Source organism: Pelodiscus sinensis, chromosome 11 (genome assembly GCF_052426305.1).
Source record: "Pelodiscus sinensis isolate ZL-2025 chromosome 11, ASM5242630v1, whole genome shotgun sequence".
Taxonomy (NCBI): Eukaryota; Metazoa; Chordata; order Testudines; family Trionychidae; genus Pelodiscus; species Pelodiscus sinensis.
Window position 1 is genome coordinate 5,195,948 of NC_143062.1, and position 22,929 is coordinate 5,218,876.

The following is a 22,929-nucleotide window of genomic DNA, read 5'->3' on the forward strand; positions in this document are numbered from 1 at the left end:
GATAGGCAACTGGATTGGCTTACTGGGAAAATCCCTGGTGAGCTTGAACACAAAAAGGAAGCTTACAAGAAGTAGAAAACTGGACAGATAACTAGGGAGGAGTACAAATATACTGCTCGAGAAAACAGGGGAGTTATCAGGAAGGCGAAAGCGCAATTGGAATTGCAGCTAACAAGGGATGTGAAGAGTAACAAGAAAGGTTTCTACAGGCATGTTAGCAATAAGAGGGTGATCAGAGAGGATGTGGGGCCCTTCCTGGATGAGGGAGGTAACCTAATGACAGATGATGTGGGAAAAGCTGAAGTACTCAATGAAGTACTTCACAGAGGTGTTCAGCTTCCAGACTACTGCAACAGAGTATGGGAAGGAGATGGGCAGCCCTCGGTGGAGGACAGATTAATAACTGTTTAGAAAAGCTAGACATATACAAATCCATGGGTCCAGATTTAATACATCGGAGGGTACTGAGGGAGTTTGGCAAATGTCATTGCAGAGCCTTTGGCCACTGTTTTTGAAAAGTCAAGAAGATCATGAGAGGTCCCGGATGATTGGAAAAGGGCAAATGTAGTACCCATCTTAAACAAAGGGGAAGGAGGACAATCCAGGGAACTACAGAGTAGTCAGCCTTACATCAGTCCCTGGAAAAATCACGGAGGGGATCCTCAAGGAATGCATTTTGAAGCACTTGGAAGAGGGGAAAGTGATCAGAAATAGTCAACTTGGATTCACCAAGGGAAAGTCATGCCTGACCAATTTGATTAGCTTCTATGATGAGGTAACTGGCTCTGTGCATATGGGAAAGTTGGTGGATGTGATATACCTTGACTTCAGCAAAGCTTCTGATACAGTCTCCCACAATATTCTTGCCAGCAAATTAAGAAAGTATGGATGGGATAAATGGACTGTAAGATGGATAGAAATCTCGGGTAGTGATCAACAGCTCGATGTCAGGTTGGCAGTCGGTTTCTAGCAGAGAGCCCCTAGGATCGGTTCTAAGACTGGTTTTGTTCAACATCTTTATTAATAACCTGGATGAGGGGATGGATTGCACCCACAACAAGTCCGCATATTACACTAAGCTAGGGGGAAGAGGGAGATACGTTGGAGGGCTGGGATAGGCTCCAGAGTGACCTAGAGAGAATAGAGGATTGGGCCAAAAGAAATCTGATGAGGTTCAACAAGGACAAGTGTAGAGTCCTGCATTTGGGATAGAAGAATCCCAAGCATTGTTACAGGATGGGGACCGAATTGCTAAATAGCAGTTTGTTAGAAAAGGCCATGGGGATTACAGTGGATGAGAAGCTGGATATGAGTCAACAGTGTGCCCTTGTAGCCAAGAAAGTGTATGGAATATTAGGTTGCACTAGGGAGGAGCACTGCCAGCGGATCTAGAGAAGTTATTATTCCCCTTTATTCGGCATTGCTGAGGAGAGGGTCTAGCGGAAGGAAACCAAAATGATTAGGGGTCTGGAACACATGACCTATGAGAAGAGGCTGAGGGATTTGGGCTTATTTAGTCTGCAGAAGAGAAGAGTAACGGGGGATTTGATAGCAGCATTCAACTTCTGGAAGGGACATTCCAAAGAGGATGGAGTGAGGCTGTTCTCAATAGTGATGGATGACAGAACGAGGAGCAATGGTCTCAAGGTACAGTGGGGGAAGTCTAGGTTGGATATTAGGAAAAACCATTTCATTAGAAGGGTGGTGAAATACTGGAATGATGGTGGAATCTTCGTCCGTAAAGGTTTTTAAGTCTCGACTTGACAATGATCCAGCTGGGATGATTCAGTTGGGATTGGTCCTTTGGGCAGGGGGCTGGACTCAACGACCTTCCAGGTCTCTTCGAGCCCTATGAATCTAGCAAATTAATTGCTACTTAACATCCCAAATCATTGTTCTAGTATGCAGAATGTGTGGCACGGACAGATTCAGAGATTAGTGCATATATATCACCACTCCCCCCAAAAAATAACCCTATACAACTGCCAACTAATACAATGAATATAAAATGTGTGGTTTTACAACTGCTATTCAAGATTCTATATCCAGGAAGAATGATTCATGGAATAGCAAGAATTATACTTTAATTACCCAAAGCTAGAAGACAAAAGGAGTCAGAAACTTACATGAAATTAAACAATGTCTGAGAACCATATTAGCAAAAACAGCTGTTGCACTGTAATATTTTTGAATAGCTTTGTTATGGCCTTCACATACTCGTCCAGCAGTAGTTTTATTTTTCCTTTTCAGTGTTTTTCATACTAACATTTAGTTTCATTTTGCTATTGTTGGCTCACAGTTTCAGCAGACACTAGAAAATCTTTTCAACAATATAGCACTTTTTAAAATAGTATCTCTTGACTCCATCCCTTGTGGGGAACCCAATGATTTAATACTTGTCAGGTTCAGCAGATATGACCCTTCTCTTTTTGTTTTACTTTTCTTCTTGCTCGGTAAGTGGCAGAAAAAAACAAGCATCTTGCGATTTCAAAATTAATCTACATATATATTTAAAGGCATTCCTGAATATATTATTTGTATTATCTGTCAGCCATATTATTTATGCTGTGATCTTGTCAGATCTGATAATATATAGGAAGAAGCCTAAGCCAAAGAGAGTCCAAAAGATAGGTACTGCAATAGAAAAGGCAATTGAGCAGATGGTTCCGGAAGAAGAGAAGATCAGTAAGATTACACAGGAGACACTGAAGTTGGTCCAAGAGAAGAGAGTACTGAAGATCAGAAGTGATATCTCTGAGAGGGCGGAACAGCAATATAGAGTGAAATGCAAAATGGTGAGGAAAGTAGTCAGAATGGATGAGGCGAAGTGGTTAGAGGAGCAGTGTGAAGATATAGACAGGTATTACGGCAAGTGTTAGATCAGGGAGGCATACAAAATGATTAGGAATATTAATAGGAAGTGGCAGCCGAAGCAGATGGCGATCAAAGACGAGAATGATAAGGTTCTCATGAACAAGGAGAAGGTTGTGCAGCGATGGACGAGATATTGTACCTACCTGTATAAAGCACAGTTGGACCCGAGTGTCTCAGAGACTGATCGAAGAACTGAAAGAGAAATCACCACCCAGCATCGAGAGCAAGACTGATATTTTGAAGGAGGAAGTAAAAAGAGCAGTGAAACAACTAAAGAATATGCCCTGGAAATGATAAGATCACGGGAGAGATGATCAAACATGGCAGAGAAAGTATGATTCAGAAAATACACCGACTATGTAATATATCATGGAAAGAAGGGAAGGCACTAAGGAATGGACAAGATCTGTGCTAGTGAAAATACACGAGAAAGGAAGTGCGTTGGAGTGCAAGAACTACAGAATGATTGCCTTAACGAGTCATCTAAGGAAGGTGCTGATGATGATACTGACAGAGAGACTGAGATCGCAGACAGAAGAACATCTAGCGGATGAGCAAGAGGGATTCAGGAAAGACAGAATTACCATACAGCAGATATGGTTGTATGGTTTGATTAACATACAATACAATCTGCTAAGATTGATAGCGGAGAAAGCTCGGTGAAAGAAGAACAAGAACTTCTACAATTGCTTCATCGTTTTTCAGAAGGCATTTGACAGTATAGAACAGGATGTGACTTGGGTGGTGTTGGCGACGTACGGAGCGGATAGCAGACTGATACGGTTGTTGAAGGATATCAACAATAATGCAGAGGCAGCAGTGAGAATGTGCAGAGAGTTGGGAAGTTGGTTTAGAACGAGTAGAGGGACAAGCAAGGGGATCTGATATCGCTGAGTATCTTCATCACGCACCTAGAGAGAGCAATAGGCAAGATCAAGGAAGAGGTAAAAGGGATATCGATGCATGGGATGAGAATTAACAACTTAAACTTCACAGATGATATAGTTATCAAGGAAGATGGAGAGAAGCCAGCAAGAACAGTGTAGGTGGTAAATGAGGAAGGGAAGCGGTATGGACTGATTATGAATATCGATAAAACAAAGACAATGGTATTTGGAGATAAGGAAATAGGAAGGAAGATCAGTATAGATGGGATCGAACTGAAGAAAGTAGAGAAGTTCACGTATTTGGGGAGCAACATGACATATGATCTAGACTGTAAGAAGGAAATAGTGACTAGAATAGCGAAAGCAAGAGTGAGTTTGAAGGCGATGGATAAGATCTGGAAAGTAATTATAAAGATTTATCAACGTATTTCTGCATATTTTGTAATTTCTAAGTCTTCACAAGTGACTAACAGAATGTGGCTCAAGCAGCCTATTCATTAGTATAACAGAACATATTGGAATGAAGTAAGATAGATTTAAACCCCTCCCCCAGTTATTATAAATATCTCAATTTTTTTAAATGAGTCTTAACTATACAAAAAAAGTAATTGATATATTCTGAAACCCCACCTATTAAAACTACTGAAAATGAACTATTAAAATATTCTAAATGTGCAAATTTTAATTCTCTCCTGTGCTTCAGACACTAAACCAAAATTATGGTTCAGGTTAAATGACAATTATAAATAGATGGAAATAAATAGCTGGAAAATTTAGAAAACGAACTAGTTGCTGAAATATGCAGCATGATACCATGATTAAGCAAATTTATCATATGATAAAAAAGATGGGGTTGGTACTGGAAAATAATATCACAACACTCATGTGATTGAAAGAGTACAACTGAGGCTGACAGTGTTTACTTTGACATTTTCTTTATTACATAAAACATATGCTTCAAAATATTTCAGCATGTTTCTGGAGTTCTGTACTTTCGCCATGTTCCAATGTTCCATTTTTGTTCATTGTTATACAACAAAATGATTAGATGACATGAAAATGCCACATTTCATTACGCCTGTCATTTAATGGTTACACAAATGAGTCTGTGGGAGGTACAGGTATTCTGTAACACGTCCTTTCTGCACGACTGACACCTTAATCAGCTGCAGCCCCCTTTCTATTTGTGCAATACGGCACCTACCATTGTGCTTAGAGAGAAACAGTGTATAGTAATAATTAGTATGAGGGTTTGCTTAAATAATAGGTATTCAGAAGTATCATTCTGACAGCAAATTATTCTTCAGTTATCTACTGCAAGGTTTTTTGGTACTGCCTATTGTCAGAGACAGGATATTAGTTTGATCTAGTCTGACAATTCCTAAATTCCTATTTCTGTTCAAATATTTTCTCCAATTCTGCAATGTCACTAGTGACAAGTCCTCATTTGAATACAGAGCAGGTAAAATGAAGTCATAAAATAAGATTTTGTGATTTACACTGCAGAAATATGCACTGCTGTCTGGGCTAATCAAGCACAAGAAAGGTACTGCCATACTATAGACGGAGAAACATAGACTGTTTCACAGAGCCAAAAATCCAGTTTTCACAAAAGGAATACCCAGGGATTATTTTGGCCTTATAGAATACATTTTCAGAAGTCCAGTGGGGAATGTCAGGAGCAGAATACAGATAAAATGAGGCAAAGTGAAGTTTAAACTATTTGCCATTTGCAAGCACATTTCAAGGCCCTCCCTCCAAAGAACCCCGCCATCAGACCACGCTCCCTTAAAGTCTCCCCCTCTTTTGAGGGATAGATCCAGCTACCTATACACCCAGATTTCTTAACTCTATACTTCCAGGTGAAAAGTCACAGCTTCCAAGAGTCCCTTATACATAGAGCTCCAGCAAAGACACAGCTCATTTTGATCATTTTCATGGTCATAGGATTTTAAAAAGAATAATTTTCATAGTTTCACATATTAAAATCTGAAATTTTGTAGTGTTGTAATAGTGGAGTCCCTGACCTAAAAGGGAGCCATGGGAGGTTGCAAGGCTACTGTACTAGGTGGGGTGGTAATGCTGCAATCCCCCTACATTACCCAGGTTTCACTGAGGAGATCAGATTTCATAGGAATTATTAGATTTCAATGTTAGCAACACATTTGTCATGGATGTGAATTTGGTAGGCCCTTACTTACCCAGAAACCCTTTCTGCTGAAAAAAGGTGGACTACAGATTTGTCGTAAAGAGAAACCCTACCCTGTTATACAGAATGTTTTGTGAGCTTGTGCACAAAAAGGAAGTGGAAACTTGGAAAGATGACTAGGGAAGAGTATTGCTTGAGCATGCAGAGATTTAATCAGGAAGTACACAGTGCAACTGGAATTGCAACTAGCCAGGGATGTGAAAAGTAACAAGAAAGGTTTCTACAGGCATGTTAGCAATAAGGAGGTGGTCAGGGAAGGTGTGGGACCCTTACTGAATGGGAGAGGTAACAGATGATGTGGAAAAAGCTATGTACAAAGGAGTACCAGTGCCTTTTCAGCTGCCATGTGCACTCCAGACAGCTTCATACAAATGATAGATGGCACTGCACAAGTGAACTGTGCTCAGTTCCTTCTCTACCACAAAGTCGTGTGAGATAGAGCTCTGAAGCAGAGGGGACGATGAGTGGGTATTAGAGCACCCCTTCATGAGGATGAACAGGTAGTGAAGCACCCAGGAAGAACTCCTACTACTGCATAAGACACTGTACCCTTTTCTCCTTCAAGTAGTGTCCCTATGGATATGTTTTTCAGCAGACAGAGAAGAGAAGAGAAGAGAAGAGAAGAGAAGAGAAGAGAAGAGAAGAGAAGAGAAGAGAAGAGAAGAGAAGAGAAGAGAAGAGAAGAGAAGAGAAGAGAAGAGAAGAGAAGAGAAGAGAAGAGAAGTTTAGGAGCTGGTTCTAAATTTGAAGACAGAACGATATTGCCATCTGCAGCATCTGATCTGGAAGCATGAATCAAGGCTTAACGTTAAGCAAAAGTATGTACTGAAATCCTATTTGCAACTCTATAAATTTCAACAACTGAAACATTTTTCAACCATGCCACAGAAATAGACTGGACTCTTGTAAAACGGTTAGTACTAAAGAAGATGAAAATCCACTGAGAGGTCCATAATAGGGATGTAATAGTATAGCCGATTAACAGAATAACCGATAAACAAAAGCTTACTGGTTAATGCGATAAACTATATGCATTCTCCTCCCCCCACCCCGCCAGTACATTTTTTAGCAGGCTTGTCAGCAGCCTGGCTCAGTCCCAGCTGCGGCTCTGCATTAAAAGCATTTTAGGAGCTAGAAAGGAAGGCAGACAAGCAGTTCAGTCCCTGTGTGACGGGCCGGCAGCGGCCCGCACTAGAATGGGGCAGGCAGCGGCCCCAGCCCCAGCAGATTTCCCGAGAGGGGCTGCCTCACCGGCGTGCCGGTGGGAAGGTGCGCCCGCCGAGCACCACGAGGAGCGGAGCCCCACAGCCGCGGGGATTAGCGTCGGCCGGTGGGCTGGGCGCGCCCCCAGCAGAGGGCGCCAAGGCACAACTCCACCCCCTGCAGAAGGGAACCGTATCACGTTGGTGGCCGGATGAGACTTCTGATGGAAGACTGGTAAGTATATAGGGATGGAAACATGAGACTATCTTCAGAAGAATTTCAGATATGGTCTTAGTACGACTTTGTCTTTGTAGAATGTTGTAAATGGTAGGTAGGCCATGAGGGTGGCTAGTTTGCTGACCCTTCTGGCTGTCGTAATTGCTATGAAAAATGCTACCTTCATGGAAAGGTGTGCTAAAGAGCAAGTAGCCCATTGGGAAAACGCTGCCATTTGTACAGGTAAGTTTTCCTTGTGCTCTGTTTGTGTAAAGTAAGGATTATGTTTTGTACTTCTTCCTAGCAGGTGAAGGGTTGTACTGTTAACCGTGAAGGAGCCAAATGAAGCTTGTGAGCATCTGGATGCAGAACCCAGCCCTGGTCCTGGTAGACTATGTTTGGCCATAGAGCAAGAGGAATCAGAGGAGCAATTGACATCTGCAACAAGTAATGGAACCTTGTCTGTCTGGGCCATGCAGGTGCTATCATAATCACCTTCACCTAATCGTGCTTTATCTTGTGAATGACCTTGCCTCTGAGGGTGGAAAGGCATACAAAAGTCTGTAAAGCTAGTCATTGATCATGGTGTCACTCATGGAGTTCCTGCCCAGGCCCACCCTGGAGTCGTACTTAGGGCATTTGGAATTGAGTAATGTTGCGAGTAAGTCTATTTCCGCAAAGCCTCACCTATGGAAGATGGAATTCAGGGTTTGAGGGTGAATCTCCAACTTGTGCTTCTGGTGAAAACAATGACTCAGCTGGCCTGCTGTGGCATTTTGTTTGCCTGGGAGATATACCAGGGATGTGTCTATTTGATGAAGTATGTACATGTCCACAGGGCAACTGCTTCATTGCATAGCTGATGTAATCTGGCTCTGCTCTGTTGGTTTATGTAGAACATGCAGGCGGTGTAGTCTATATACATCTTGCATCTGACGAAGTGGGTCTTTGCCCACAAAAGCTTATGCTCCAATAGTTCTGTTAGTCTATAAGGTGCTACAGGACTCCTTGTCACTTTTGCAGATCCAGACTAACACGGCTACCCCTCTGATACTATATACACAAGATACACCTTGACGACCTTGCCCTGAATTAGAGGGAGAAAGTGTTTGCATGCCATTCTTACAGTTTTTAACTCGAATATGTTGATGTGCATGCTCGACTCCCTGGGAGACCATGTCTTCTGGATAGTGAGAGCCTGCATATGGGCTCCCCAACCTTCCAGTGAAGTGTCGATTGTGATGTGGATTGGTGGAATTGGCTGGTGGAAAGGAACACTTGAGCAGAGGTTGTTGTGTTGACCCCGTTTGTGGGACTGTGATTTTGTGCAATGAGAAGCAAGTGCACAACCCGGCCTGAAAAGTTCTCATGCGTAACCTTTCATGAGGAACTATGCAAGTTGTTGCTGACATGTGACCTAGTAACTGCAGGCATTGTCTGTGTATGACAGATTGTGCTTATGTGGTGGGCGCATGGAATCTTGGAAGAGGTAGCCGCACTTGTGCTTGTATACAATCGAGTGTGGCCCCTATAAACTTGAGTTCTTACGATGGTGTCAGGTTGGACTTCTGTGCGTTTATTTGTAGCTCCAGCTCTGTAAAAAGCTGGATTGTGGCCGCTATGGATTGTTTGGCCTGCTGTTCAGTTGGAGCTACTATCAGACAATAGTCCAGGTAAGGGATGGTTTCTTTGACTGATTTTCTTAGATGCACGACTGCCACGGCCAGAATTTTGGAGAAGGCCCTGGGAGCCGCTGAGAGGCCGAGCACTCGGTACTGATAGTGTTGACTGTTTATCATAGAATCATAGAATCATAGAATAATAGGACTGGAAGGGACCTCGAGAGGTCATCGAGTCCAGCCCCCCGCCCTCAAGGCAGGACCAAGCTCCACCTACACCATCCCTGACAGATGTCTATCTAACCTGTTCTTAAATATCTCCAGAGAGGGAGATTCCACCACCTCCCTTGGCAATTTATTCCAATATTTGACCACCCTGACAGTTAGGAATTTTTTCCTAATGTCCAATCTAAACCTCCCCTGCTGCACTTTAAGCCCATTACTCCTTGTCCTGTCCTCAGAAACCAAGAGGAACAAATTTTCGCCTTCCTCCTTGTGACACCCTTTTAGATATTTGAAAACCGCTATCATGTCCCCCCTTAATCTTCTTTTTTCCAAACTAAACAAGCCCAGTTCATGAAGCCTGGCTTCATAGGTCATGTTCTCTAGACCTTTAATCATTCTTGTCGCTCTTCTCTGTACCCTTTCCAATTTCTCCACATCTTTCTTGAAATGTGGCGCCCAGAACTGGACACAGTACTCCAGCTGAGGCCTAACTAGTGCAGAGTAGAGCGGCAGAATGACTTCACGAGTTTTGCTTACAACACACCTGTTGATACAACCTAGAATCATATTTGCTTTTTTTGCAACAGCATCACACTGTTGACTCATATTCAACTTGTGGTCCACTATGACCCCTAGATCCCTTTCCGCCATGCTCCTTCCTAGACAGTCGCTTCCCATCTTGTATGTATGGAACTGATTGTTCCTTCCTAAGTGGAGCACTTTGCATTTTTCTTTATTAAACCTCATCCTGTTTACCTCTGACCATTTCTCTAACTTGCTAAGGTCATTTTGAATTATGTCCCTATCCTCCAAAGAAGTCGCAACCCCACCCAGTTTGGTATCATCTGCAAACTTAATAAGAGTACTCTCTATCCCAATATCTACATCATTGATGAAGATATTGAATAGTACGGGTCCCAAAACAGACCCTTGAGGAACTCCACTTGTTATCCCTTTCCAGCAGGATTTAGAACCGTTAACAACAACTCTCTGACTACGGTTATCCAGCCAATTATGCACCCACCTTATCGTGGCCCTATCTAAGTTATATTTGCCTAGTTTATCAATAAGAATATCATGCGAGACCGTATCAAATGCCTTACTAAAGTCTAGGTATATGACATCCACCGCTTCTCCCTTATCCACAAGGCTCGTTATCTTATCAAAGAAAGCTATCAGATTAGTTTGGCATGACTTGTTCTTCACAAACCCATGCTGGCTATTCCCTATCACTTTATTACTTTCCAAGTGTTTGCATACGATTTCCTTAATTACCTGCTCCATTATCTTCCCTGGGACAGACGTTAAACTGACCGGTTTAGCATGAATCTGAGAATTTCTTGTGAGACGGTCTTATTGCAATATGAAAATATGCATCCTGAAGGTCGAGGGACAACATCCAGTTTCCTTTTCATAATGCAGGAATGATCTTTGCCAGTGTTACCACAGTAAATCGTTGCTCTCTTAAGTACTTGTTCAGCCTGCATAAGTCCAATATGGGCCTCCATCCTTCCAACTTTTTGGTGAGAGAAAGTATCTGGAGTAGAACCCCTTTCCTCTGTGATGTTCTGGAATGATTTCTATTGCTCCCTTTTTGTAGCAGTTTGTTTATTTCTTGCTGTAATAGGGGCTCGTGAGAAGGGTCCCTGAAAAGTTCTCATGCGTGAAAGGGGGTTGGGCTGGCAGGAAGCTGATGAATGGGATTGCTAGGCCTTTGTCCAGGACCTTTAGGACCCACTTGTCTATTGTTATTGCAGCTCAGGTGTCATAAAAAGACTGAATCTGTAACTTCTAGCATGAGGCAACTATAATGAACTCCCGACGAGAGGCTCAAAACGTCTGCCTGCCATTGGCGGACTGGGGCGTAGTTTGCTGATCCTATGGCTATCTCCGCTTCTGATGTCTCTGGCGGCACCTAAAGTCATAGGGTTTCTGGGGTGGATAGAATGCCGCTCTTCCATGGGGCATATACATTCGATTGACTTTTTCCTTCTGTTGGGGGACGTACATACCAAGAGTTTTGAGTGCTGCCCCTTAGAGAACAGAGTGAAGTGTCAGTATTGGCCAAACAACCTGGCTGAGAGCTTTTTACAGTGGTGGCAGGATTTTGGTGAACGGTTATTACCCAGGTATCTGATGCACTGGGCATGTCCATCCAAGATAGGAATGGACATCCTGCAAGTCAGGCATGTCTTGAAGCCTGGTGAACCTGGCATATATAAACTAACTACAAGAACTATAGAATAAAAAAGTTGTTCTTTTTTTTAAACTAACACTAATGGAGGGGAGGGGGAAGAAACGTGAGTAACTTGCTAAAACTAATTAAACTGTACACTAATAACTAACAATTAACACAAATCTATCAACTCTAGCTATTCTATTATGGAGCGTTGCTCTGTTCTGACCAAACGAGGAGCGGTTGAGAAGGAACTGAGGTGATGGTTGACAGCGCATGCGCGTTGGCACGCTCACTATGTCATAAGCAGTGCTACACGTGCACGCTAGTACCTAGGGGACATACTGCTGCCAAAAAGTTCCAATTAGAGGTTCAGGGGCACCGAAACACCTACATTGGAGCGCTCACAGGGACACTCCTCAAAGAAGAATACACAGTTTTGACAATAAACCACTTCCAACTCTGCAAGAGACTTTTGTCTTTTCCCCGCCTTTTATTGTTAACAAAGAGCCTGTGTGGATGCTGTAGTTTTTAAATTAGTTGAGAGAACTGACTTCTGCCAGTATTCCACTATGCTTGCCGTGATGGCTCTGCTCACTGTTTTGTGATCTCTGCTGCCCTGTAGGCATGCACTCCTCCCCTTTCAAAGCCCTGGGAAGTATCAGACAGCTGAGTGAACTGCTCTGTTTGGGGAACAAATAAAAAGAGCAAATCATTGGAATATTCCCATTCTGTCTGCTAGAAGCACAGCATAAGGCAGACTGCTGCTGCAGGGGTAGGGCTGGAGAGATTGCTGTGCTGCTGCAGGGGTAGGGCTGGAGAGATTGCACAGAGCTACTCATGATGCTGCTCCCAGCAGCTGTGAATGCTGTGGGAGAACTTGGAGAGAATCCCAAGAAGCACAGGGATTAGCTCTGCCTTCCCACAACACTGCACTGTGGGATGCTTAACCACATTGTTTTGCTCTATCTGTCGACAGGGGAGCCAGCAATGTGGCCATGAAATGTTAACAATGGGAGGCAGAAAAAATAGTTTGACCAGTTTTCACTTCTGCTGACTTTTGCATGTCAACAGCATTTTGTTACTAAACCTTTTCAGTGTACACATAGCTTCAGTCTTTAACAGCTGCAATCTAGCACATCAGTACAGGTGCCTCTTCACTACCTCGTAGTGATATTTCTAACAAGAAAACTATCATTTTAGGATACATTAAATCTAATACATTTTGAAAACTAACTAAACATTACACACTTTGCAGTTATGCCTGAACTGGATGGCATGAACAGTAGCAGATTTTAGAGATGCACTGTAATTTACAACTCTTTATTGTAAGGACCAGGACAAGGTAAAGCCTGGAAGTGGTTCATTTTGGGGCATTTTTCCTCTGACCCCTATGCTTCAAATTTTTAAGAGTGAAGATATGTCTTTGGTTATAAAAACTAGATGCATGCTGAGCAAGTTAAGATTAGGAGTGGGCTGAAAAAGTATTTCAGGAAATAGAGATGGAATTCATAAGTAAGCTGGGTCTGCTCCCAAAATGAACCGTCTCTTGTGGAAATAAGATCTCAGTGCTGGTGTGGGAGTTTCCCACAGCTTCTATTAGCCTCTAAAGCCATCTGTTTCATCATGACTGTTCATGAAGCTGTACATAAATATCTAACTGTTGTGAAAAAAAAGTTCCACAGCACTCATATTAAAACCAGATGTGAGATGCAGAAGCCAGAAACTTAATGTCGTTTCAAAAGACCCAGCAGAAACATGTGTTAATTGTATTATTTACTTTGCCAAGCAATAAATTGCCATTCCAATGAAGTCATATCAGATGTCTATAATACCTTTCATACATAATGCATTTTATGTTATTAGAGAGGGAAATGCTTCATTCTCTGAAATATAAAAGCTAGTATTTTGGAAGACATTTTTTTCCTGAAGGGGAGTAAAATTTACTTTCCGATTTAATGCAATTCAGATTCTTGCTCTTAATGTGTGTTGTTACTAACATATTTTATATTTGTAGATTTAAAAAGATGAATTACAACATTTATAAAGTGGCATTGCTAATATCAAAATATTACAGGATGAATGATATTAAAAATTGTAAACTACCCATCCAGTAAATACAAAAATCTTGCATACTTTAAGGCACTTAAACTCTACAGTAAGAATAAATGCAGATCTACAAGTAGGTATCATACTTGTGTAGGGAAGATAATAGATTCATAAAACTCAATGTCAACAGAAATGCTTTATGTAATATAGTGATACTCAAATTGAGGTTTGTGAGCCTCAAGTGGCTCTTTAATGCATCTCCTGCAGCTCTTTGCATCACCATGATATTAAAACTCTGAGATTTAATTATTAACCCATCTAAGTTATTAACCAATCAGGATGATTTTACTATGTTATTAATCAACTGTAGTTGATAATATAATAGCATTTGGTCAGTCATTTTGCTGTGAGAATTTTATACACCTGGGAACACCCATAATTCGGACCCCAGCAGGGGGCAGAGGAAGCATCTCTGTGCACTGAGGAACGGCAGCACAATGAAGCACTTCTCCGGAGGCTATTCCTATAGCTATGGGAGCAGTGGGGGCCAGTGCCTGAGAGTGGTGGGGGAATGTGGAGCCATGTGGGCCTCCTGGGAGAGAGGCACCCACTCCCCATCTCCCACCCTCCCTCCCAGACCCCACCCCAGCATCTTCCCATAGTCCAAAAATTCTCCCAGGGTTGCCAGATTTAAAAAGTTTGAGATACAAAGAGTGAGTTAGTGTGTCAGTCAGTGGTGGGCAACTTATTGCACACAGAGGCCCTTACCTGTGGTCTGTGCATCTCTGCCTGCTCCCCTCCCCCATGTGCCTCTCTCACACTGCAGCCCCACACTTCCTCCTGCTCACTCACAGCACTTTCAGAGGGCCATGAATCTGCTGATTCCTGCTCCGTCCCTGCTCCTACCCCCTCTTTCCAGATCTTGAATGCTGCAAATCAGCTACCCAGAAGGTAGCTCAGTGATCACCATGCCCCCGAGTAAGCCTCATAATGCATTGGTCAATGCTCCCCAAAAAGTCACCAGTATAAGGTGTAGCAGCCTTACTGTGCAAGTACATTGGCTTCAAATAAGCAATTTACACAAGTGAGTCATTAAGGGTAACAAAAAATCAGAAGAAATAGTAGCACATACACTCTGTTGTGCACATTCTATAAAACAATTTATACAAAACTTTACCCTCTGAAAAAAGATTCATTCTTATTGTTTTGAAAGTGCCAGGAATGACAAAAATGCAACAAAGAGAACATTATAATACAGGAGACACCGTGGAACAAAGAAAGAGGTTAGTAATGATTATTCCTGGTAAATAGGCTCTATGTTATTCTAATTTCCAGCCTATTGGATCTTTGTTTTTCATAAATACTCTGATTTTATTAGAGTTAGTATGTCTACACATCAAAGTTAATTCAAAAGAACAGCTGTTATTTCGAATTAACTTTCCTAGCATCTACACAGCCAAACCACTATTTCGAACTTAATTCGAACTAGCGGAGCGCTTATTTCAAAATAAGCGCTGTGTAGCTGCTTATTTCGAAATAGGGGGCCTCCAGCCCTTCCCAGTTTCCCCTGGTGCCCATTCTGGGCCAAACCAGGAAAACTCCTCTCCTCTCCCACAGCTTCGGAGCTTTTAAAATGGTAGACTCTGGCAGTCGCTGCCCCTGACCCAGTGGCCCCAAAATGAGCCGGGCAGCCAGTGCCAGCCAGCTGTCCACCGCCCAGTCCACCAGCTCCCAGGAGCCAGCCAGGGGCCGGAGACAGCGGGCGCCTTCCTGGACTGGTACGGACATCATGGACCTCATTGAAGTTTGGGGGGGATGCCTCCAATGTCCATGATCTCCACACTAGATGGAGGAATGCAGCCGTCTACGGCCAGATAGCTGCCACCATGGCCACAAAAGGGCACATGCACACCCAGGAGCAGGTGTGCATGAAAATAAAAGATTTACGGCTGGCGTATGCCAGGGCCACATGGGGTAGCTCCCCAACAGGGGCAGATACCTGCTCCTATTTTGGTGACCTGGACCGCATCCTGGGGTGGTGGAATGGTCCATGCCACCCCACGGGACACTGATCCGGAAGCAGAGGGCCCTGACCAGAGTGTGGAGGAGGAGCCGCAGGAGCCGAGAGGGAGGGTGCCATACCGCCAGGACCTCCAGCAGCAGAATTACCAGGGTCATCTGGGGAGGCCACAACATGTTAGTGCCATCACTGTCCCCTTACTGGCAGGGGGTGGGGAGGGAGACCAGGTCCCGCATGCGTCGGCCTTGCTTACCACGGATCACGCAGCAACCTGCGTACATGCAAGCATGTACCACGCCACCCCTGGGCAAGTGGCTCCAGCTGGCTGCCACACAGGGGCATTGGCCTGATAGCCACATGCATGCATGAAGAGACATGACATGCTCCTGACCCCAGGGTGGGACACAGCAGGATGCCCTCCCTTCACAAGCCCCCCTCTACACAGAGGCAGAGGACATCTCCCCTGCATCTCAGCCACACTATACACAGCACAGGGGCATGGGTGCGGTCTCAGGGCAGCTCCCACTCCCAGGGATAGCTGGACATTTCGAACATGGCCTCTGTGCAAGCACATCGGCTCTGACGGTGCAGGGCATGGCCATTCTCACCTCGCAGAGGGGGGATTGGCTTCACCCACAGTGTCCCCAAGGAGAACTGTCAACTTCTCTTCTTTCTCCACAGCTGCACCAGCTGCGTGTGCAGGGCGCACCACCCCGCCTGGGACATGCTCCTGCACCCGACCACGCAAACACTGCAGGGGTACCGACAGCAGCACCTGGGGACTCTGCGAGCCCTGACCGCACCGTGCAGCACTGGCTGCAAGAAGATTGGGAATTCTGGTGGGAGCTGTTTGCCCAGGGTTGTGCCATCTGCCAACACTTGCAGACCCTGGTTCAGAGCGTGCTGCCTCCTGCTTATCCAGCGCCTGCTGCCTCCCCAGCTACCACTTCTCCTTCCACTCCTCCCCCTCCCGCTTCTCCCTTCACACCCTCCTCACCCTCCATCCCCATCCTCCTGGGGATGCTGAGGCCCCCGCACCCGCTGTGCTGGGAGACAGTTGGCCCGGTGAAACCCCCACCTGTGAGCTTCCCCTCTCCCTTCTTCCCCCTTCCAGCTCCCTCCTCCCAGGTTTCCCCCCCTCTCTCCTCCCCTCTCCCTCCTCCTTTCCCCAGTCTCACCAGAGTTTCATCCTCCCCCCTCATTTTGTTAAAGAGAGTTTGTATTTATGAAAAAACGTGTTTTTATTTGACATCAGGAAGAGGGGTTGGGGGGAGGGTGGGTAAGTGGGAGGACATGAGGGAGGAATGAGGCACAAGCCCCCAGTGGGGCAGACCAGGGAAACTCTTAGTGCTCCTCAGGGTGGAGCTCTCCCACAGGGCCTCCTGGATACTGACAGCTCCCCGATGGACCTCCCGGATAGCACCCTGCAGAAAGTGCAGCCAGACTCACAGCAATGCATCCACGAGAAGCACCATAGTGCCCAGGGACAGCTCTGGCTCCATGTTGCAGAATGCTGTGGTGTCCCGAGTGAGGGCAACCGGAGCACGCAGAGACACAAATGCTTTGCTGTCCCTCATCGAGGTAGACAAGCCAGCAGAGACACTTGAGAACCTGCTGCCCGGGGGAGCAGGGGGATGTCCCTTTAAGCACAGGCCTCAGATATCCTCAGGTAGCAGTCCCACACAGTAAGTCCTGACCTGATGCCCTGCCTGACCTGGTTCCGGACGGCCTCAAATGCGAATCAGTGTCCACTCAGTGTAGACATGGTATTTCGAAATAGCAAAACGCTATTTCAAAATGCTTTATGTGTGTAGACACGTTATTTCAGAAAAACTTATTTCGAATTAATTATTTCAAGTTAAGATATTTCGAAATAACACTGTAGAGTAGACGTACCCATATAGAAACACAATTCTGGACATCACAAGCGACACAAATTCTCAAACTATAAAAGAGCTTATTTATTCCAAGGTTTAGCAATTCTAATTCATCCCAAGAATTTCTGTTTATCTTGAAAGGAGTGGGGAAGTAACCAGGAAAAGTTTATTTGCATGTACAATACCGTGATACTAGGGCTAATGATGTAAAAGCTTTGCAGATGCTGTTTATGGGTTACAAAGTAATTTTCCTGCCAGGAACCTCAATTTAACTCCTATAAAAATGGTTCTTATGGAACTGTAGGCTTAATACATTTAACTTTACTTACTGTGAGCAACTCCACCAATGTCCAAGGTAAGTACCTGCATAAGTCTTTGCAGACTCTGGACCCTAATCAGTAAACCAATGGGAATTCCTATAGTGCAATGGATTGGTCATAGAGATCACTGTGGCTCCTATTGAACAAATGATATTGTCCTGAAGTATCGGCAAACCCAAAATGCTAAGATTCCTCCATTTTGAACAGCAAGATTTCTCAAGCAAATATGAGGACAATAGAAGCAAACTGGAAAATACAATTCAGTCATGATTCTTCATGAGATTAATAGAACTAATCTGATTGTTTTATGTGACAAATTGAAACAATGACTGTAAAACAGCACTTAAAAAAATGTCATCTATAAAGGAATTGTTTTAAAATTCAAAATACCAAACAGTACAGAGTAAGAATTAAGGTATGTCTTATGTTGCGTCGCACTTTTTACTCAGAAGAGAAACACACACAAAACATTTTCTAACAATTGTTTTTTTTTTAATTTTCCCTCAAATGAAAAGGATCTGTTTGTTTTACAGCTGTGTAAGACAACTGTATATTTCATGACAGCATTAAGCACCGAGGAAAATTTTTAAAGTTCCCTAAGTGAAATAAAAATTATTAATACTGTTTTTATTATTGCATGGAATGCAATGTACTACCAGTTTTTCAATTAATTATCATTCTGCTGAAAGAAGGTATTTATTCTTTATGCTAGAAAATATTGATATTACGTAACTGTTCTGTAATTCAGTAAAAAAAGACCAAGTTTTTAAAATCCGTGAGTTACAATTTGTGTAACATTACTCAATCTGCTCCCCTGCCCATACATTTTTTAAACGGATATGTTCAACGTTTGTAATAATTATCATTTAAGTGAAAATTTTAACAACAGACTTAAAATACCTCAACTTCCTAGCAAGCTGTATCACTCTATATATTTTTGTAGATTATAGAATAGCCACAAATGGTCTGGTGCAAACATCTGAATACATTCTGACACTTGCAGATGATACTCGTAAACTAATACATTTGAAAAGATACGCTATACTATTCTCTTTATTAGTGTCATTAGAACAGCACAGTTCTTCTAAGCAATCTGAAAAACTTATTGATGTATGGCAATTAGACCAAGACATCATTATTGTGCTTATAAGTATTATCTGGAAAACTGTATAGTACTAGTTTTGTTTACTGGATCCTATCATTGCAAGTAAAGATTTTGGGGAGAGGCGGGGTTAACAATCTGATTTAATAAATCATTATATGATTTCTTGTCTCCAGCATCTGCTGCAATTATTTTAAAGATCAAAACATGAGACCAAAAGCCAAGTCAGCATTATCCCAGAAACTTGTTAAGCAAAACTGATGAGCCATTTCCAGCTGAAAAAACATCTAAAACCCTTTATGCAGGCTGTGATAACCGAATAATCACTTCTTAAAGCCAACTTTAAAAACAAACAGTCATGCAATATTACTATACCATACTGCAAGAGCGCCGAGGAGTCCTGTGGCACCTTATAGGCTAACTGAAGTGTAGGAGCATAAGCTTTCGTGGGCAAAGACCCACTTCGTCAGATGCATATACATGCATCTGACGAAGTGGGTCTTTGCCCATGAAAGCTTATGCTCCTACACTTCAGTTAGTCTATAAGGTGCCACAGGACTCCTCGCTGCTTTTGCAGAATCAGACTAACACGGCTACCCCTCTGATACTTGACACCATACTGCAAGGTTAATTATAAAATGTACTACAATATAGACTTTTACACATGAAAAGGGTTACAAATCATCAAAACAAAACACTGTTTGGAAATTATATCTGTCTGACTTAAGCAGCACACAATCAAGAGTTTATGTATCCTTTGTCATTGCATTTTTCCATAAGACAAAAACTGTTTCAATTTTCTTTGTCACTATGATGGTAGTGGCATTTTCCACATTCCCCACAACAAAATAGAAATCAACTTTGGACTGACCTAAAAGACAACTGTTTTCTCTAGGAAATATCATATTGGGCACTATTCACTAGGCAGGACAACGGAAGTGAACATTTATACCATATAGAACTATAGGCCATATGTTCTTAGAAGAACTGGTTACTTTACTTTTCCAATGGTATTAAATGCGCCTGTAATACTAAGATATTACACTGTTATCTCAGGGTACGTCTAGACAACACGCTTCTTTCGAAAGAGATCATCTAGACAGCCACCACTTTTTTCGAAAAAGAGATCCGATTTTTCGAAAGAGAGCACCCAGGCAATCAGGATGCTCTCTTTCAAAAAAGCCCTGTTTGTGTTCAAGAATGACTTTTTTCAAAAGAGCTCTTTCAAAAAAAGGCGTTCTTCTTTGTAAAATGAGGTTTACCGCTATTGAAAAAACTGCTGCCTTCTTTTGATTTAATTACGAAAGAACGCGGCAGTAGTCTAGATGCAAGTGAAGTTTTTTTGAAAAAAGGCCACTTTTTTTCGAAAAAAACCCTGTAGTCTAGACATAGCCTTACTGTGTAAACCAAGTATCACCAATCAACTAACAGTGAAATATTTGCTCCTATACTTATAAAGCTGAATGATAAAGACTAGAGCCTAAACAAATGGCACCGCAAGTCTGAAGTGTATTTTCTTACCTCAGCATCTTGAGTTTCCTGATGTAATAAAGTCAGACCTGTTAAGTCTTCTAAGAAGGAATGTGAGGAATTAAAAACATTTGCCAGGAAATTAAATCCTTCTCGCTCGTATTGGTCAAGGACCTACAGAAAGAAAGGGATATAAAGATAACATGTAAATGATTTACTTTTATAAATTGCTACATATAAAGAGATGCTTTTTGCACACCCATACAATAATTGTGAAATTGCTAATTAAGAAAATCACAGTGAGACAGGAGTGAAGAACTGACAGTATTACAAACATTTTCATCCCGCTACAGAGAATCTCACATTAAAGAACTGAGGGTTCATTTTAAGAGGGATAAGGGATCTTTCGGAAAAGGCTTTATTTTCCAAAAGATCCGCATCTAGACTGGCGCTTTTTTCCGGCAAAGCTCCGAGCTGGAAACAAGCGGCAGCCATTTTTATGCTAATGAAGCGGGGGAGATTTAAATCCCCGCTTCATTTGCAATTGCGATATGTCTAATTTGCATCCCTTTTACGGAAAAGGGATGCAGTCTAGACACAGCCTTTGTGTAACTAGATGGCGTACTTTAAGCGGACCTGCCTGGTCTAGTGTAGACCTAGGCTAAGATATTAATAGCACTGTATGTTCTGATAGGAAATCTGGAGAAACTGTTATTAATATACCAGAGAGGCATGTCATCATACAAAGGTTTGTGTTTTCTCTTTAATGCATAAGCCCGTGTGAGAAGTTAATCTGAGTAACATGACAAACTGCTTACATATGTACGAGTATTTCTCTCTTATGGTATTTTTAAAATTCATTCGTAAGAAATAGAAAAAACACTACCCTTATCTAAGTGATTGTTGCTCACAATGTATATGAAGAGAACTGGGAAATATTAGTCTTCCATTTGAGATATGCCTTTCTTAACATTATCTAGCATATACCACAAAACCTTTACAAAGTACTCTCTGGGCACACACACACACGCACACGCACACACACACACACACTTACATGTATGCATATTAGCTACTTTGTACTGACATTTCCAAGCATTATAGATAATGAAAAGTGTATATAATAGCAACCAAATGTGCCGAAGTTTCTTGAATCTGGCTCTTCATCAAACACTGCGTAAAGAAATCAATTTATAAACTTTGACTGTGTTCAGAGCTAGGCCTGCATATAGTCTGGTGAGTTATCATGATTATCATTAAATTATGTGTTAGTAATTTACTTTGCTGGTACCACAATACAGAGTTTATAAGACATCTCTTTAATGATGTAGTCCAGATTCAGTATGTAACAGCAATACAAAGTCGACAGACCTTGAACTGTAACATTATCCTGAAAATTAGAAACATGTCGAATACAAAGCAAATGACAACATAATATATTGGTCCTTGCCTACCATTAAAATGAACTACGTTTGGATAAGCAAATACTTAAAAAAAAAATACGGGATCCACTGACATATACTATATATTTGAGAAAAATGTGTGCGTCTGTCTGTGTGTACATCTGTCCATGAGTCTGTTCAAGAACTCTTCCTGAATGGTAAGAGCTAGGACTAACAAATTTGGTATGCGGCTTCCTCTTATCATAACTTAAAGCAAGGTAAATGTTTGGTTATGCCAGGACAATGGAACGCGCAGGGGGTGTGATTGTTTCTCATCACATGGAAAGAAAGGACTGCAATAGCAGTGTGGAGGCAGGAAAAGGGAATAAGGGAATTTGTGTGCAACCATCTTGGTCTTGGCAAAGTCTGTGGCCTGACAACGCGAGAGCTGTAATAAGATGTTGCCTTTGCCTCTCGCCTCCATACAGAGATAAGGATAGAATGCTGACTCTGGCAGGGACCTTGAGATAAGGAGCATCTGGGTGGAACTAAAATAACTGTTAGCCATTGGTGTTTGTAATGGGAAGGAGACTAAATGTTATTATTACATCTAATGGACAGTATATAAACTGCTTCATAATTGCTTGTTTTCGAAGATCTACCTTGGGGGGGGGGGGGAGGCCTCCCCCCGTCCAAACCAGTTTTTCCCTTGCTGCAGCTCGTAATAAAATTGCCTCTGGCTACTTGTTGCTTACAAACGCAGAGTGAGGACAATGTTTTCTTCCACAGCAGCGATGGTTATATGCTCGAATGACCACGGGGAGCTATAAGCATGGGCTATAGTTATATTCCCCACTGACCACATGCGGACAGCAAGTGACCCTGCCCTAGGGAACAACTGTTGGCCACCAGCACAGCCTCCACTAGCGGCTGGGGTGCACAGCCCCCCACCACTTTGGGCAAGCCCCAGGGAGCAGCCCCCTGCCCTAAGACCTCCATTTCCCCAAGCAGGAGATAAATACACTCTTGCCTGACTCCTGCACCCCAATCCCTCCCTTGACCCCCCAAACATCTGCCCTGACTCCTGTACTCCCCTACACCCACAGCCTGAAGCACCCGAGCAATGCCAGGTAACTCTTCTAGTAGCATTAATAAAACTCTCAAAGGCTTATTCAGAAATCGTGTGGATTTTCTTTTGTTAATATTAACAGCTTGGGAGCATTGAACTAGTTGTTACGCATGTCAAATCCCTGGTACAATCTTTGTGCCCCTGCTGCTTCCACTTAACCCCAATGAATTA

The 22,929-nt window shown here is 42.8% G+C and overlaps 1 protein-coding gene across 9 annotated transcripts in view; it reads right to left on the reverse strand.

Moving 5' to 3' along the window:
* ATG7 (autophagy related 7) overlaps positions 1-22,929 on the reverse strand; it is a 193,603-nt gene that overhangs the window by 78,828 nt on the left and 91,846 nt on the right. For all 9 annotated transcript variants that reach the window (XM_075939620.2, XM_075939619.2, XM_075939621.2 and 6 more), the window contains one exon: positions 20,299-20,421. In XM_075939620.2, the coding sequence (XP_075795735.1) occupies positions 20,299-20,421 (123 nt within the window). The remainder of the gene's footprint in view (positions 1-20,298; positions 20,422-22,929) is intronic.